The following is an 18316-nucleotide window of genomic DNA, read 5'->3' on the forward strand; positions in this document are numbered from 1 at the left end:
ACACAGGTCAGTAGAGACGCAGGCCAGTAGAGACGCAGGGCAGTAGAGACACAGGCCAGTAGAGAAACAGGCCAGACGAGACGCAGGCCAGTAGAGACACAGGCCAGTAGAGACACAAGCCAGTAGAGACGCAGGTCAGTAGAGATGCAGGCCAGTAGAGACACAGATCAGTAGAGACACAGGTCAGTAGAGACGCAGGCCAGTAGAGACGCAGGGCAGTAGACACACAGGTCAGTAGAGACACAGGCCAGTAGAGAAACAGGCCAGACGAGACGCAGGCCAGTAGAGACACAGGCCAGTAGAGACACGCAGTAGACACAGGGCCGTAGAGATGCAGGTCAGTAGAGACGCAGGCCAGTAGACACAGGCCAGTAGAGACACAGGTCAGTAGAGACACAGGGCAGTAGACGCAGGTCAGTAGAGACACAGGGCAGTAGATGCAGGTCAGTAGAGAAACAGGCCAGTAGAGACACAGGCCAGTAGAGATGCAGGCCAGTAGAGCCGCAGATACGTAGAGACACACGTCAGTAGAGACGCAGGCCAGTAGAGACACAGGGCAGTAGAGACGCAGGCCAGTAGAGACGCAGGCCAGTAGAGACACAGGTCAGTAGAGACACAGGCCTGTAGAGACACAGGTCAGTAGAGACACAGGCCAGTAGAGACACAGGCCAGTAGAGACACAGGTCAGTAGAGACGCAGGCCAGTAGAGACGCAGGCCAGTAGAGACACAGGTCAGTAGAGACGCAGGCCAGTAGAGACGCAGGCCAGTAGAGACACAGGTCAGTAGAGACGCAGGCCAGTGGAGACGCAGGCCAGTAGAGACGCAGGCCAATAGAGACACAGGTCAGTAGAGACACAGGCCAGTAGAGACACAGGCCAGTAGACACAGGTTACAGTCCGTTTGAGTCAGAAACGGACCGATGAATTGCAAAATTGATCATTGTACAAAATTGCCACAGAAATATAAATAGTACACATGTTTATCATTTACTAATACCCAACAGCTTTCTTATATTTGAAAATTTTCCGGACTCCACCAAAAAAGTTGTTTAAGAAACTATCATCATTGAAAACGCGAAAGTTGTTAGCTGTAACGGAACAGCTTAGGTGAAACCGCTGAAACGGAACAGCCACTATCTCGTCGTGCACGGGATACACATGCCTGATGAAAAATGAAGTTGAATGCTGAAGTGAAACAGTTGATGATTAAAGTGTACGATTTTTTCCGTGCTGAAGCCGAAAGGGGCAAACCATTTTATGCCATTAATAAATTCCATAAGCGGGCAGCAAAAGCTTTAGGAGTATCAGCAAGGGCACTGACAAATGTTCTGGAACACAAACACTTTGTAGTAGAGACACAGGTCAGTATGTATGCACTGATGTAAAACTCATACTCACCAAGCATGAGGAGGGACACCATGGTAGAGCTGGTGACGGTGATGGCCAGCTGAAGTTTCCAGATTCCTGGACCGATCATGAAGCCAATACCCTGCATAACAGTCAATACATATGAAATCATGCAGATAAAGATCAAGACGTTACACCCAAGAGCATATTATCTACATATAGGGGTATAGTACCTACATCTAGGCGTATATTACCTTCATACAGGAGTATATTACCTTCAGTATACTACTTCATACAGGTGTATATTACCTACATCCAGGAGTACATTACCTTCATACAGGAGTATATTACCTTCAGTATACTACTTCATACAGGTGTATATTAACTACATCCAGGAGTACATTACCTACATCCAGCAGGACATTACCTACATCCAGGAGTATATTACCTTCAGTATACTACTTCATACAGGTGTATATTACCTACATCCAGGAGTACATTACCTTCATCCAGGAGTATATTACCTTCATACAGGAGTATATTACCTACATCCAGGAGTACATTACCTTCATACAGGAGTATATTACCTTCAGTATACTACGTCATACAGGTGTATATTACCTACATCCAGGAGTACATTACCTACATCCAGGAGTATATTACCTACATCCAGGAGTATATTACCTACATCCAGGAGTATATTACCTACATCCAGGAGTATATTACCTTCATCCAGGAGTATATTACCTACATCCAGGAGTATATTACCTACATCCAGGAGTATATTACCTTCATCCAGGAGTATATTACCTACATCCAGGAGTATATTACCTACATCCAGGTGTATATTACCTACATCCAGGAGTATATTACCTTCATCCAGGAGTATATTACCTTCATCCAGGTGTATATTACCTACATCCAGGAGTATATTACCTACATCCAGGAGTATATTACCTACATCCAGGAGTATATTACCTTCAGTATACTACTTCATACAGGTGTATATTACCTACATCCAGGAGTACATTACCTTCATCCAGGAGTATATTACCTACATCCAGGAGTATATTACCTTCATCCAGGAGTATATTACCTACATCCAGGAGTATATTACCTTCATCCAGGAGTACATTACCTACATCCAGGTGTATATTACCTACATCCAGGAGTATATTACCTACATCCAGGAGTATATTACCTTCATCCAGGTGTATACCTACCTACCTCATCCAGGTGTACATTACCTACATCCAGGAGTATATTACCTACATCCAGGAGTATATTACCTACATCCAGGAGTATATTACCTACATCCAGGTGTATATTACCTTCAGTATACTACTTCATACAGGTGTATATTACCTACATCCAGGAGTATATTACCTACATCCAGGAGTATATTACCTACATCCAGGTGTATATTACATCCAGAGTATATTCATCCAGGAGTATATTACCTACATCCAGGAGTATATTACCTACATCCAGGAGTATATTACCTTCATCCAGAAGTATACTACCTTCATCCAGGTGTACATTACCTACATCCAGGAGTATATTACCTTCAGTATACTACTTCATACAGGTGTATATTACCTACATCCAGGAGTACATTACCTACATCCAGGAGTATATTACCTACATCCAGGGAGTATATTACCTTATATTACCTTCATCCAGGAGTATATTACCTACATCCAGGAGTATATTACCTTCATCCAGGAGTATATTACCTACATCCAGGAGTATATTACCTACATCCAGGAGTATATTACCTACATCCAGGAGTATATTACCTACATCCAGGAGTATATTACCTACATCCAGGAGTATATTACCTACATCCAGGAGTATATTACCTACATCCATGAGTACATTACCTACATCCAGGTGTATATTACCTTCAGTATACTACTTCATACAGGTGTATATTACCTACATCCAGGAGTACATTACCTACATCCAGGAGTATATTACCTACATCCAGGAGTATATTACCTACATCCAGGTGTATATTACCTACATCCAGGAGTATATTACCTACATCCAGGAGTATATTACCTTCATCCAGGAGTATATTACCTACATCCAGGAGTATATTACCTTCAGTATACTACTTCATACAGGAGTATATTACCTACATCCAGGAGTACATTACCTTCATCCAGGAGTATATTACCTACATCCAGGTGTATATTACCTTCATCCAGGAGTATATTACCTACATCCAGGTGTATATTACCTACATCCAGGAGTATATTACCTTCATCCAGAAGTATACTACCTTCATCCAGGAGTACATTACCTACATCCAGGAGTACATTACCTACATCCAGGAGTATATTACCTACATCCAGGAGTATATTACCTACATCCAGGAGTATATTACCTACATCCAGGAGTATATTACCTACATCCAGGAGTATATTACCTACATCCAGGAGTATATTACCTTCATCCAGGAGTATTACCTACATCCACATTACCTACATCCAGGAGTATATTACCTACATCCAGGTGTATATTACAGTAGGAGTACTACTTCATCCAGGAGTATATTACCTACATCCAGGAGTACATTACCTTCATCCAGGAGTATATTACCTACATCCAGGAGTATATTACCTTCATCCAGGAGTATATTACCTACATCCAGGTGTATATTACCTACATCCAGGAGTATATTACCTTCATCCAGGAGTATATTACCTACATCCTACATTACCCATCCAGGGGTACATTACCTACATCCAGGAGTATATTACCTACATCCAGGAGTATATTACCTACATCCAGGAGTATATTACCTACATCCAGGAGTATATTACCTACATCCAGGAGTATATTACCTTCATCCAGGAGTATATTACCTACATCCAGGAGTATATTACCTACATCCAGGAGTATATTACCTACATCCAGGAGTATATTACCTACATCCAGGAGTATATTACCTACATCCAGGAGTATATTACCTACATCCAGGAGTATATTACCTACATCCATCCAGGGAGTATATTACCTACATCCAGGAGTATATTACCTACATCCAGGAGTATATTACCTACATCCAGGAGTATATTACCTACATCCAGGAGTACATTACCTTCATCCAGGAGTATATTACCTACATCCAGGTGTATATTACCTACATCCAGGTATATTACCTACAGTATATTACCTTCATCCAGGAGTATATTACCTTCATCCAGGTGTATATTACCTACATCCAGGAGTATATTACCTTCATCCAGGAGTATATTACCTACATCCAGGAGTATATTACCTACATCCAGGAGTATATTACCTACATCCAGGAGTATATTACCTACATCCAGGAGTATATTACCTACATCCAGGAGTACATTACCTTCATCCAGGAGTATATTACCTACATCCAGGAGTATATTACCTACATCCAGGAGTATATTACCTTCATCCAGGAGTACATTACCTACATCCAGGAGTATATTACCTACATCCAGAAGTATATTACCTATATCCAAGAGTATATTACCTACATCCAGGAGTATATTACCTTCATCCAGGAGTATATTACCTTCATCCAGGAGTATATTACCTTAATTCAGGTGTATATTACCTACATCCAGGAGTATATTACCTACATCCAGAAGTATATTACCTACATCCAGGAGTATATTACCTTAATTCAGGTGTATATTACCTACATCCAGGAGTATATTACCTTAATTCAGGTGTATATTACCTACATCCAGGAGTATATTACCCACCTTACAGTTGAGGATATGGAGAAACATGACAGCCATCGAGGCGAAGAACACGTCGGCCAAGGGTCTCAGTCCTGCCATCCAGTAGGTTATTGCGAAGTAACACACGGGCAAGAGAAAGGTCAATGGCAGTTCACTTGTAATTTTGGCCAGATATAACGAGGACAGTCGGTACATTCCTGCTCCTCTCTCCTTCAACTGAACTGGGCGTTCTTCAGAGACTGCAATCAGGAGCATTTGGTATTTGCCTCCCCTTGAAGTGCAGTGGCTTAGGGTGAATTATAATAGGGTGGATTATAGCAGAAACCCTTTCACAGCGCTAGGGAACATCATGATAAAACATATTTTTGGGGTGTGCCCAGTTTTATGGGCCCATTTTCCGAAAATTCCAAGATGGCGCCAAGATGAACAACAGAAATCAAAGATTTCCAATTCTGACACTATTGTGACTTTTCCCCGCTGGATTAAAGCAGAAATCCTTGCACAGTGCTAGGGAACATCATGATGTACAGCATATTTTTGGGGTGTGCCCGAATGTTTGGGTCTATTTTCCCAAAAATCCAAGACGGATGCCAAAAATCAAAGAGTGCTGAACTCCACCCAGAATGGTCGCCGACTATAAGAATAATCTTCATTTGTTGCAATATGTGAGATATATTCGCCGTTCAAAGGGCTATTTCTAATACTTTCAAGAAATATAACAAACAGGATTAATGTTTAGTAGCAAAACATATAATTCATTATCCAATTAATGAATACATTACTGTTTTGATCAGTTACGTGACATCATTTTGTCAAACATCGATCTCCGTGATTCTGAGGTCTCCTTTAACAGTTCCCATTGAAGTTACAGAGCGATGTGCATAGAAGCTGAGAAGATTTACAAATACATTTCTTTGAGCATAGAGGTTGAGACTTGCAGTCACATTTGATAATGTTGTTAATAATGGTACCAGCGGGAACCTATTTCAATAGACACTATTTAAAGCACTTCCAAACCTACACTTCCAGACAGTTACTGTATATTTCATGCAGTAGCCTGCATTGTGGAGAGAGTTAATGTGCCTATAACTCATCATCAAGTCGAGGACAAGATCACCAAAGCTAAAGAAGAATCTTGGATCACAGCATTGGCCTTCTTGCTGAAGAACATTTGGAAAAGCATGAGTTGCCTGGTGCATTTCATGCTTCTCGTCAAACCCAGGAACAGGTTGCAGCAGGAATAAGTTCTCTCCTTCCTCTTCTGTAAGGACAAAGCCGCAAGTCTTGCCATGGTTAGGCATGGTATGTCTTTTATCAAGACAGTTACAGAACATTGCAATCCAGGACAACTCCCAGTCATGGCTATAGCCAAACCACATTTTGTGCTAGCAAAATATGTTCAGTGGAGATGGCCTAATGTGTTTGGTGGAAACGTGTGCACTATCATGCTTGGAGGTCTACACACTGAAATAGCCTTATGGAAAATGGTTGGAGGCTTGTTGGAAGATTCTGGGTGGAGGTGTGAGGTCCCATCGCGAAAGAAACATGTCTCTGTACATCCAGGTAATGGAACAACTTGTCACTTGGTTCTTCACATCAGAGATATGAAAGCCTTTCCTGTTGACAGAAGAGAGTCCATTCATAGATGTTTGGTTTTCCCAAAAACATCAAACATATTTGCTGCCATGCTTTTGGATCAAGCTCATGAGCAAAACAGCAAAGTTGTAAAACACTCAGGTGGTGCAGTTGGATTAACAGAAAATGTTGCTTTTACTAGATGAATTCTGCAAGAGTTTCAGAAGCAAGATGACAAGGTGGATACTAGAAGCAATGAACAAGATTTTGCTACACAGCAGACATTTAAGACTCAAGTCAACAACTTATGTGGCACAGTTGCTTCGATGGGAAATCCCTTCCTGGAGTCTCAAGAACTGATGAACCTTGATGATCATCGTAGCTGATCGTGCTGTCGTAGCATCTATGAAATCAGTGGAGAAAACAGGAAAAGACAAATATGAGAAGTTTGTAAAGGACAGAGTCAATTCACAGCCCCATCAAGAAAAATCACCTTTCCCGGGCAACCACAAACAAACCCTCAGTCTAAATCAAGCAACAAACAAATGACATGAAAAATGACTACAGTCTCTTCAGTCAGATGTTCATTGATTGTCAGGTACTGAATCTGCCTTCATGTCAGAGATGCTTTGCAAAAAGGTGCAACAAACATCATGGTTTAGCACTGTCGACACAAATGTTGTTGTCCAAACTGGTCGAACTAAAGTCTGCTGATCAGCTGTGGGTGTCATTAGGAAACAGGAAATTATCACATCACATCAACAGAATATTCCAAGATCTTGGCTGTCGAAGATGAGTGGTGCTTCACTTTTCCACGCATTCACTAGGTCTGACACAACATGACAGTTCAGTGGCAAAGGTAAAAAGGCAACTGCTTTGAAGACTTGGATATCCTATGAGGATGTGACTGAGAGAATTCCTTTCCCTGCACAGCATCCATACCAACCTGTGGACTCAGAAGTGTTTTCATAAGTTGAGCGATTCACATGCATCATGTCTGACAGCACTACATCAGTGAACATAGTCAACGAACTGTGACAAGCAATGTTCTGCCAAGGCCACAAGATCAAGTTTGATCCAGAACCTTCCTCCCACTCAGGATGCTCTGCTACAGCACACAAACAGGACCTTGTACCAGGCCAGCATATGGCTTACTTGTTTACTTCACAGACAGAAACCACCAGAGCCAGATTTGTTTGGTTGGACTGGGACAACAAGGCATGGCTACCGGTGTGGATGACACTGCCAGAAGCTTCACGAAGTTGTTGAAAATTTATCAAATGTGACTACAAGTCTCAACCTCTATGTTCAAAGAAATTAAATCTTCTCAACTTCTATGCACATCGCTCTGTAACTTCAATGGGACTCTTCAGAATCACAGAGATCGGAGTTTGACAAAATGATGTCACGTGACTGATCAAAACAGTAACGTATTCATTAATTGGATAATGAATTATATCTTTTACTACTAAACATAAATCCTGTTTGTTATATTTTTTTGAAAGTATTAGAAATAACCCTTTGAACAGCAAATATATCTCACATATTGCAGCAAATGTAGATTTTTTTATAGTCGGCGACCACTTTTGGTGGACTTCAGCACTCTTTGATTGTTGGTGGCCATCTCAGATTTTGGGGTATATAGGCCTAAATATTTGGGCACACGCCCAAAACATACTGTATCATGATGTTCCCTAGCACTGTGCAAGGGTTTCTGCTTTAATCCAGCGGGGAAAAGTCACAATAGTGTCAGAATTGGAAATCCTTGTTTTTAAGCGGCCCTCTTGGACGCCATCTTGGATATATCGGAAAATGGGCCAAAAAACTCGGGCACACTAAAAAACTATGTTTTAACATGATGTTCCCAAGCTCTTTGCAAGGTTTTCTGCTATAATCCAGCGGGGAAACATCAGATTGTGTTAAAATGGGAAATCCTTGATTTTTGGTGTCCATCTTGGAAGCCATCTTGAATTTTTCAAAAAGGGGGCCCCAAAAATTGGGCACCCCCCAAAAATATGTTTTATCATGACATTCCCCAGCACTATGCAAAGTTTCATGCTTTATTCCGGCATGTAACAATCAACCTCAAAATCGGACCTAAGCCACTGCACTATTGCTTGTAAAGGCCTGAGCTAGCACGAGTGCACGTGTTCTTATTTTTGGATACACAAAGTCAGAAACAGTGTGAAAAATAGTCTCCAAATTTTGCTAGCCAGGCGGGCTAGGTATGCTGGAAAGTTACTAACCCACAAAATAATTCACTAAAGGTAAATCAGATAAAGTGAAATTAAGATTGCAAATCCTCATAACTTTACCTTGCAAATTGAACATTCAAATCTCAGAATTTTATTCATCTTAGGATAAAAGTTGCTTAACAAACGACCATAGTTTCAAATCGCTATTGTTGGTTTGTATTACAAGGGGGTATGCACTTGAAATGAAAAATTGAGAACAAGTAGTGTTGGTTTAAGTTAACGCTCATCACATTCCCCATGTGCTTTTGTTTCACTGTTCCATCTACTGCGCTCACCCCCTTGTAATACAAACCAATAATAGCGATTTGAAATTATGATCGTTTGTTCAACAACTTTTATCCTAAATTTAAATGTTCATTTGGCAAGGTCAAATTATGAGGATTCACAATCTTAATTTCACTTACCTTGATTTACTTTTTTGTTTAAAGTGAAATTAATCGGTACGTTTTCACTGCAAACAGACTATAGCCTGAAATTTGAGTGTAGAAACTAAGCAAAAGATTACAAAAATAGATAAGAATAAGATATTGCCAGCATGACACTGGTTTCATCATTAAACTGCTGATATGATGAACATTTTTATCAGGCCATAATCGTGCAGGATTTAAAAGTGTAATATAACTAAACAAGTCGGAGAGAGTGATATATTTAGAAAATGACCCCATGAAAATTTATTGGCCAGTCGGGCCAGTGACTGTGGAGATTTACTGGCCCGCCTGGACTTTTATTAGCCACAGGCTAGCAGGCCATTGGCTATTTCGCACACTGATGAGAAAGCATTGTCAACCAGCAGTGTGTTATAATGTTTGAAAACAACCATTTGACATCTTTAAAACATAAGTTTACGTTGATTTCTGTTCTTTTTCTCTGGTTACCATGGTTACACTTACAAGAGAGAAGACCATCAAAGATGGTGATGAAGCCCATGTGACCAATACCAAAATACAACTGCAAGTGAAAACAAACATTTGCTGAGTGAAATAATATTTCAGTAAGTAGCAGAGTTTGTAAATCAAAGTGTTAATTGGGTGAGTGAGTGAAACAGAAAATAGTTTTTGCAGCTTTTAGCAATATTTATGCCAAGTAACTGTTGGAGACAGCAGGAATGTGCATGTGGAACCCATGTAGGGAATCAAACTCAGGATTAAAGCATGAGAAGATAGCAGTATAACCACTAGGCTACCCTACTGCTCCTAAATGAGTAAAAGGTGTCGGATTTTGTCAAACATAAAGAGAGTCAAGAGTGGGATAAACAGAGATAGGCAGTGTTGGGGCATTTAATTGAAACATTTGTGTGATTTTCATATAACATGAAATCAGGGTTAAAGAATAAGAAATTGTTAGCTTTGCAGGCAAAGTGGGAAGAAAGTAGTATTTTGTCTTTTATTTTGAGTGAGTGGGTTTGAGTGAGTGAGTGAGTGAGGAACAATATAAAAGATTTGTGGTATGCATGTTGGGGCAGAGGCGGATGCAGCTTTTTGAGAAAGGGGGAGTGGGGGGGCACAGTTCAGAAAGGGGTGGAGTGGGGTGCACAGTTCATTTTCATCCGTTTTCACAAGAGTTCCAATGATCATTTAATAAACTTTCAGGACAAAAGTGGGGGTGCGCACCCCTGCATCCCCTCTCTGGATCCACTCATGTTGGGGGGTTACAAGCTGAGCAAGAGTACAATCATAGTTTGCTCACAAGCCTATGGAGGCAATTCTGTAACCTGACACAAACAGGCCACCCTACGTCACATAAAAAGTATTTTCTGTTGCCAGAACAGCCAGTGTATGTACAACTCACCAACCCCATCCTGTCTCTGACAGTGTCAGCTGTCCTAGGTATTTGAAACCAGATGATTCCGACGATGACAGCTAGCGCCAGTGAGCCAATGACGGAGTGCAAGGACAGGATCCGACCACGTGACTGCTTATATGTCCGCCACATGTGCATCTTGTACTGCATCCAGAAACTGGTAGGATAGCGTCTTCCGTGATGGAGGTCAGGGTAAAGGTCAGGGTCAAGGTCAGGAGTAAATACAAACTTGGCTTCCTGGCCTGTCTTTATGGATACAGGCAGTTTGGGATGAACTTGGTCTGAAAGGTGTTTGAAGCAAGTATCAGAGTGTAATTTAAGCATCATAAATTTATACTTCCACAGATCAATTGATAACAATAAAGTTGAATCTTAATATTGCAGATTCCATTTATCCAATATCAGTGATTGGTCAGTTTCAAGGATTCTACAAGACAGTGACAGGTCCGTGAGATAGCGAGATTCTTAAATTAGTAAAGAAAACAATCTGAGATGACCATCTCATCCTACCTGCTGAAGATACATCTGTTTTTCCAAAAAGACCTGATTTTATGACTTCTGCATTTCTGGGAGGAAAATCAAACCAATATAAAACATTTCAATCAGCACACAAAACATATATTTCTATGCAGCTTTATATATGCATACTGTCGATGGTAGGACTGCGCAATATTCAAATTTAGATATGATTTTGAGGGACTGTATTTTCTTTCTATAAAATGTATTGTTTGTCAATTAATTACAATGGAAAACGTAAGTGTGAATCAAAGTCTGTGTAGATTTGAACTTGAACCATAAAGATAATCACAAAACTTCATATATATTTCATTACGCAATATATCGGTTCTGAGAAAAAGCACTGCAACACGTATCGTTAATTATACCAGTAAATTTCTGTTATCACAACCATTAAGTTTATTTTTGTGGCTTTAGTATGTACAATATTAGCTCTGCATGTATAATCTATGTCACTCACTGTCAAACACTTAATTAGGCTTCAAAATATCGCAATGCGTATGGGAATACGGGTACCAGCCCTAGTTGATGGGTATTTATGCCAGATTGTTTGCCTGGGAACAAGAAGCACTGTTTTGTGTACTGGTATGCTGCAGTGCTTGTAGACACTGTAGAGCTGTGTTATATTTGTATTACATTGTCTCTGTTAACATTCAGTACAAGGATGTTACTATATTCAGACTAAAAGAGACAAGACTGACGGGGAAGTGTCAAGGCCTCCTGGAAAATTCCTGAGTAATCTGAACTTGCGAGTTCTTGAAACTTTTGCTGATATAGAAAGGGGTGTACTCTTGCCTCAGCTATCTCACATTATATAAGATGATAAAAGAAGACCAGCTGTTGTGTTAAGATCTCTTTTCACTGGATACTCAAGCACAACCAACAGCCTCCGTGGTGTAGTGGTTAGAGCGTCCGCCCGGAGAGCGGAAGGTCGCGGGTTCGATCCCCGACCGCGTCATACCAAAAGACGTTAAAATATGGTACTTGTTGGTCCCTGCCTGGCGTTCGGCATTAATGGGTACAACAAGGACTGGTCGGCTCGGAGTCAGTATAATGTGTCTGAGTGGGGTATTCATGCTTCACTGTGACATGGTATCTCAGTGGGCTAGCACTATAAAACCAGCTTCAGTCTGGGGTAGTACAAGCAGCCGCACATACACATACACCCGCATGCACGTCGTCATATGAGCGAAATATTCTCAAGTACAACGTTAAACCCAATTTCACCTCACCTCACCTCAAGCACAAGCCTACGATGGAAGCTTGACCACTCTTGCAGCAAGGTGGAAATGATCATTATTTATTGCTACAACCACTGCTTTTATATCACACTGCCATGTATTTGTACAATTGGTTCTGTACTGCCACTGTAATCACTTTGTAGTGAACCATATTCAACTCGTGAATGAAATGTTTGTTCACCGAAGCCATTTGCAATCATCACCCATTCGTGCGCACACAAAAGGTGACGTCACCTTGTTTCGTGGATAACATAGCCGGTTACAATATATCACTATGTACAACAGCCCATTGAAGTAAGTATTGACACCTAGGAAGCGGACAACAAAATGTGAGAAGGTTGGTGCTAACAGTATCTTTTTTTTCCTTGACATTTTGTAAAAATAAAATTTGGTATTAGCGATATTAGTGATTTTGGGCTATTATTATTATTATTATTAATAAGTGTTTTTGCGTGTAATGCAGAGATTCGGAACATTTTTGTCAGTGAGGTATGGCATTGTGTGTACATCAAAAGTACTGCTTCATACGAAGAAAGACCAAGAAAGTATGAGACTTAATTTATGAGATAGCATGATAATTACCGCGATCCACAAATCAAGGTTATCCACGAATTTAGGTTACGCGTATACATCTTGTGAAAGATTACCAAAAGCAATGCAGATCTCAGACATTTACCATGTTGTTGAGCACAGGTATATTACTGAAACACATAATGAATGTTCACCTCAGATTACAGGATTCTGACACTTCTAAGGGAGGCAACTCTGTACAAGAAAATAAAATACTATTCCCTAGACAACTGGATACCCTACCTTGACCAGTCATTTGCATCAAAGCCCAAACAAGGGGTTGTTTAAAGGGTACCTGGAAGTATTCTCTTGTGTTCGACTAAACAGTCTCTCCACAGCATCACTGTCCTGCTTCAACACCTCCACTGCAACATCAACCACAGCTACAGATAAACTGTGAACTCACATATAATATACAAAATAGTGTCACAATGCTGTTCGTAATTACCAAATGGAGCCTTTATATCTTAAGTATATGTCCTTACTTACTGATAAACTTCAGGAATGACCTCTACTGTGAATATTACACCGAAGTGCATCCTCGGTAATCCAGTGTATCTATATCTCCATTCTGCAGGGAAATACATTCTGATACAATCCACTACCAAACTTTCCTTTTGAACCACATTGAAGAGGCATGATACTGAAACAATTTCCATTTGTAAATGAGAGAAATCTGTGAAAGGTTGATCAAAAAGTGACACAGTGATGGTGATGTCATTTCTGAAAAAATGTTTGGTGGCAAGCAGGACCAAGGTACTTGTCACACTGAAACGGAGATAAAATACCCTTGACAACCGAGGATGATTTCAAGGAAGACTCACACATGAAGTCTGCTGGGTTGCAGTGTGGGGTACAAGGCAGCCCAGCATCAGCAAAGAAATCCAGGGCTTGATCAGCTTGGCCGAAGTAGGCAACCTGTGGTACAGTGCAGTACAGTGCACATGCGTGCATGATGTCTCTACACAACACACGTGAATATCACACCTCCTGAGTCTACACAGTTTATCATCTATGATTTATGGACTTAATACATTACTCAAAAAATATTATTTACCAAATGAATTGCCTTGTTCTAAATATTTGTAAATAAGAATGCACTCCACGACCTAGATTTTCGAAGCTCTCTTAGCACTAAGATGGTCGTAGGTGCTATATATTAACATTAACTTACGACTATCTTAGCGCTAAGAGAGCTTCGAGAATCTAGGCCCTGGTATTCGACAATCTGAAATATGCTGAAGCTGGTCACGATGTAAAGACCTGTCTCAAAGTCCATAAATCAAGGTCCCTAAGTCCCTATTATTTTCCCTTCAACCAATAGCTGTTTCTGTAACAAGTCTTGATATTTCTCAGGTTCACATGTGCACCGTTCACAGACTTAGTGTAAGTCTCACACTATATATACTGAGAGAAACAAATAAAGGATCACAGGAAAATGCAAGCGTTCCTTTAATATTTTCGAGTAACGCTGTGGTGATGAAAACTGGAAAATAATAAAGGAACGCTTGACTTTTCCTGTGATCCTTTATTTGTTTCTCACAGTATATATAAACTATGAAGCCTCCACCTGATGAAGTATGTCACCATCTGATAGAATAATCTGGCATGAGTGAGTAAGTGAGTTTAGTTTTACGCTGCACTCAGCAATATTCCAGCTATATGGCAGCGGTCTGTAAATAATCGAGTCTGGACCAGACAATCCAGTGATCAACAGCATGAGCATCGATCTGCGCAATTGGGAACCGATGACATGTGTCAACCAAGCCAGCAAGCCTGACCACCCGATCCCGTTAGTCGCCTCTTACGACAAGCATGGGTTACTGAAGGCTCATTCTAACCCGGACCTTCACGGGTTAATCTGGCATGAAGGCCAAAAGGATTATCAGTGAAATTGAAACATGAAGAAACAATATCCTGTCACACATACAACTGTAATTTACAATGATGTGAAATAGATGCAGTAGCTTCATCAACTACCCTCGCAATGTTAAGATTTGTTTGTTTTTTGTTGTTCAATGCAGCACTCAGCAATATTCTAGCAATATGGTGGCGGTGGTCTGTGATCTAGTCTGGACCAGACAATCCAGTGATATACACAATTGGGAAACAATGACATGTGTCAACCAAGTCAGTGAGCCTAATCACCCGATCCTGTAAGTCGCCTCTTACGACAAGCATGGGTTGCTGAAGACCAATTCTAACCCGGATCTTCACAGTTCTATGTTAAGAGGACACACAGGTAATGGTCTGTTTGTGGATAAGACTCCCAGCCCTGCTTGTACGGGTATGTTCTCTTACTTCATAACAACCATGTTCTCCAACTAAGGCAGCTCTGTTGGTGGACTGACCTTGCCCTTGGTCAGCAGCATCAACCTGGTGAACATGTAGTACATGCGACTGGACGGCTGGTGGATGGTGACGAGGACGGTCTTGTTGTAGTTGCAGGTGTAACGCTTCAGGAGGGACATCAGGTCACAGGCCAGGCTGGCATCTAAACCTGTGGTGGGCTCCTGAAGCAGTGGGGAAACAGATGTAGTTGTCAGAAAAGTCAGTTGAACAGGCGTGTTACTCAGAAAACAGGAGTGCATTGGTGCCATAGTCAGAGTGAGTGAGTGAGTATGGTTTTACCCCACTTTTAGCAATATTCCAGCAATATCACGGTGGGGGACTCCAGAAATTGGCTTCACAAATAGTACCCATTTCGGGAATCGACATATACAGAAAACCCAGGTGAATAGTGTGAAAACCATTTGTATAATTTAAGAAGCCGAAAAACCTTGAGGTACTGATACTGGTGAATCCATTTGATCCCTAGTCAATTCATCTGCTCAATGTAAAAACTTGGCCAAACTAACATCTACATTTAAATTAATTGTGAACTGGATTTATTCAGTCAGTGTGGCTGATGGCTTACATCCAACAGCATGACATCTGGATCCATCAGCAGCTCACAGCCGATGCTGGCCCTCTTCTTCTCACCGCCAGACAAACCGCGCTTCACTGCACTACCCATAACTGAAACACAATCAGCAGCATCAGTCTCTACATCCTGTCCCAGTAAACTCCAGTCTCCGCGTCCCATCCCAGTAAACTCCAGTGTCCACATCCCATCCGAGTAAACTCCAGTGTCAACATCCCATCCCAGTAAACTCCAGTCTCCACATCCCATCCCAGTAAACTCCAGTGTCCACATCCCATCCCAGTAAACTCCAGTGTCAACATCCGTCCCAGTAAACTCCAGTGTCTACATCCTGTCCCAGTAAACTCCAGTGTCCACGTCCCGTCCAAGTAGACTCCAGTGTCCACGTCCCGTCCAAGTAAACTCCAGTGTCCACGTCCCGTCCAAGTAAACTCCAGTGTCCACGTCCCGTCCAAGTTAACTCCAGTCTCCGCGTCCCATCCCAGTAAACTCCAGTGTCCACATCCCGTCCCAGTAAACTCCAGTCTCCACATCCCATCCCAGTAAACTCCATTGTCAACATCCGTCTCAGTAAACTCCAGTCTCTACATCCTGTCCCAGTAAACCCCAGTGTCAACATCCGTCCCAGTAAACTCCAGTGTCAACATCCGTCCCAGTAAACTCCAGTGTCCACATCCCGTCCCAGTAAATTCCAGTGTCTACATCCCGTCTCAATAAAATCCAGTCCCCACATCCCGTCTCAGGAAACTCCAGTCCCCACATCCCGTCCCAGGAAACTCCAGTCCCCACGTCCCATCCCAGTAAACTCCAGTCACCACATTCTATCCCAGTAAACTCCAGTGTCCACGTCCCGTCCAAGTAAACTCAGTCTCTCAGCGTCCGTCCCAGTAAACTCCAGTGTCTACATCCCGTCTCAATAAACTCCAGTCCCCACATCCCGTCCCAGGAAACTCCAGTCCCCACATCCCGTCCAAGGAAACTCCAGTCCCCACGTCCCATCCCAGGAAACTCCAGTCCCCACATCCCGTCCGAGGAAACTCCAGTCCCCACATCCCGTCCAAGGAAACTCCAGTCTCCACGTCCCATCCCAGTAAACTCCAGTCACCACATTCTATCCCAGTAAACTCCAGTGTCCACGTCCCGTCCAAGTAAACTCCAGTCTCCACATCCCATCCCAGTAAACTCCATTGTCAACATCCGTCTCAGTAAACTCCAGTCTCTACATCCTGTCCCAGTAAACCCCAGTGTCAACATCCGTCCCAGTAAACTCCAGTGTCAACATCCGTCCCAGTAAACTCCAGTGTCCACATCCCGTCCCAGTAAATTCCAGTGTCTACATCCCGTCTCAATAAAATCCAGTCCCCACATCCCGTCTCAGGAAACTCCAGTCCCCACATCCCGTCCCAGGAAACTCCAGTCCCCACGTCCCATCCCAGTAAACTCCAGTCACCACATTCTATCCCAGTAAACTCCAGTGTCCACGTCCCGTCCAAGTAAACTCCAGTCTCCACGTCCCGTCCCAGTAAACTCCAGTGTCTACATCCCGTCTCAATAAACTCCAGTCCCCACATCCCGTCCCAGGAAACTCCAGTCCCCACATCCCGTCCAAGGAAACTCCAGTCCCCACGTCCCATCCCAGGAAACTCCAGTCCCCACATCCCGTCCGAGGAAACTCCAGTCCCCACATCCCGTCCAAGGAAACTCCAGTCTCCACGTCCCATCCCAGTAAACTCCAGTCACCACATTCTATCCCAGTAAACTCCAGTGTCCACGTCCCGTCCAAGTAAACTCCAGTGTCCACGTCCCGTCCCAGTAAACTCCAGTGTCCACATCCCGTCTCAATAAACTCCAGTCCCCACATCCCGTCCCAGTAAACTCCAGTCCCCACGTCCCGTCCCAGTAAACTCGTGTGTCCACATCCCATCCCAGTAAACTCCAGTCTCCACATCCCGTCCCAGTAAACTCCAGTAGCGACATCCCGTCCCAGTAATCTCCCATGTCCTTGGCTAACTCGAGTCTGTGACTCACCATCCTTGATTGAAAATTTGTGGGTCATTCTCAAAAAAAGGCCAAATTCGTGATATGAAAAATATGAAAATACAAAGCATCATACTGAATTATCTCATTATTGTTTTGAATGGTCAACACATTAAAAAATGCGGTCATGATAATTTGCACACAGGAAAGTAATAAAATATTTTTAAAATAAACTTTTTTAAAGTATCCACTGAAAAACCCCGTCATCGGTGTAACAAGCATAAAGGTATTCTTTTTCAAACTTTGATGTCAGATAAGGAATTTTTCACATTTGTCATTATTTACAAACTTTTTCTATTTTCAAATATAAATGAAATC

The 18316-nt window shown here is 42.0% G+C and overlaps 1 protein-coding gene across 1 annotated transcript in view; it reads right to left on the bottom strand.

Annotated features, from left to right (window-relative positions):
* LOC124266071 (ABC transporter G family member 22-like) overlaps nt 1-18316 on the bottom strand; it is a 32667-nt gene that overhangs the window by 3116 nt on the left and 11235 nt on the right. Inside the window, exons 5-13 of the mRNA XM_046700887.1 lie at nt 15956-16056; nt 15390-15551; nt 13863-13956; nt 13334-13403; nt 11222-11277; nt 10700-10992; nt 9802-9859; nt 5103-5320; nt 1399-1489 (exon numbers count right to left, since the gene is read on the bottom strand). Of these exons, the coding sequence (XP_046556843.1) occupies nt 1399-1489; nt 5103-5320; nt 9802-9859; nt 10700-10992; nt 11222-11277; nt 13334-13403; nt 13863-13956; nt 15390-15551; nt 15956-16056 (1143 nt within the window). The remainder of the gene's footprint in view (nt 1-1398; nt 1490-5102; nt 5321-9801; nt 9860-10699; nt 10993-11221; nt 11278-13333; nt 13404-13862; nt 13957-15389; nt 15552-15955; nt 16057-18316) is intronic.

This window comes from Haliotis rubra, unplaced genomic scaffold (assembly GCF_003918875.1).
Source record: "Haliotis rubra isolate DU_JTF1 unplaced genomic scaffold, ASM391887v1 Scf123, whole genome shotgun sequence".
Classification (NCBI taxonomy): domain Eukaryota; kingdom Metazoa; phylum Mollusca; class Gastropoda; order Lepetellida; family Haliotidae; genus Haliotis; species Haliotis rubra.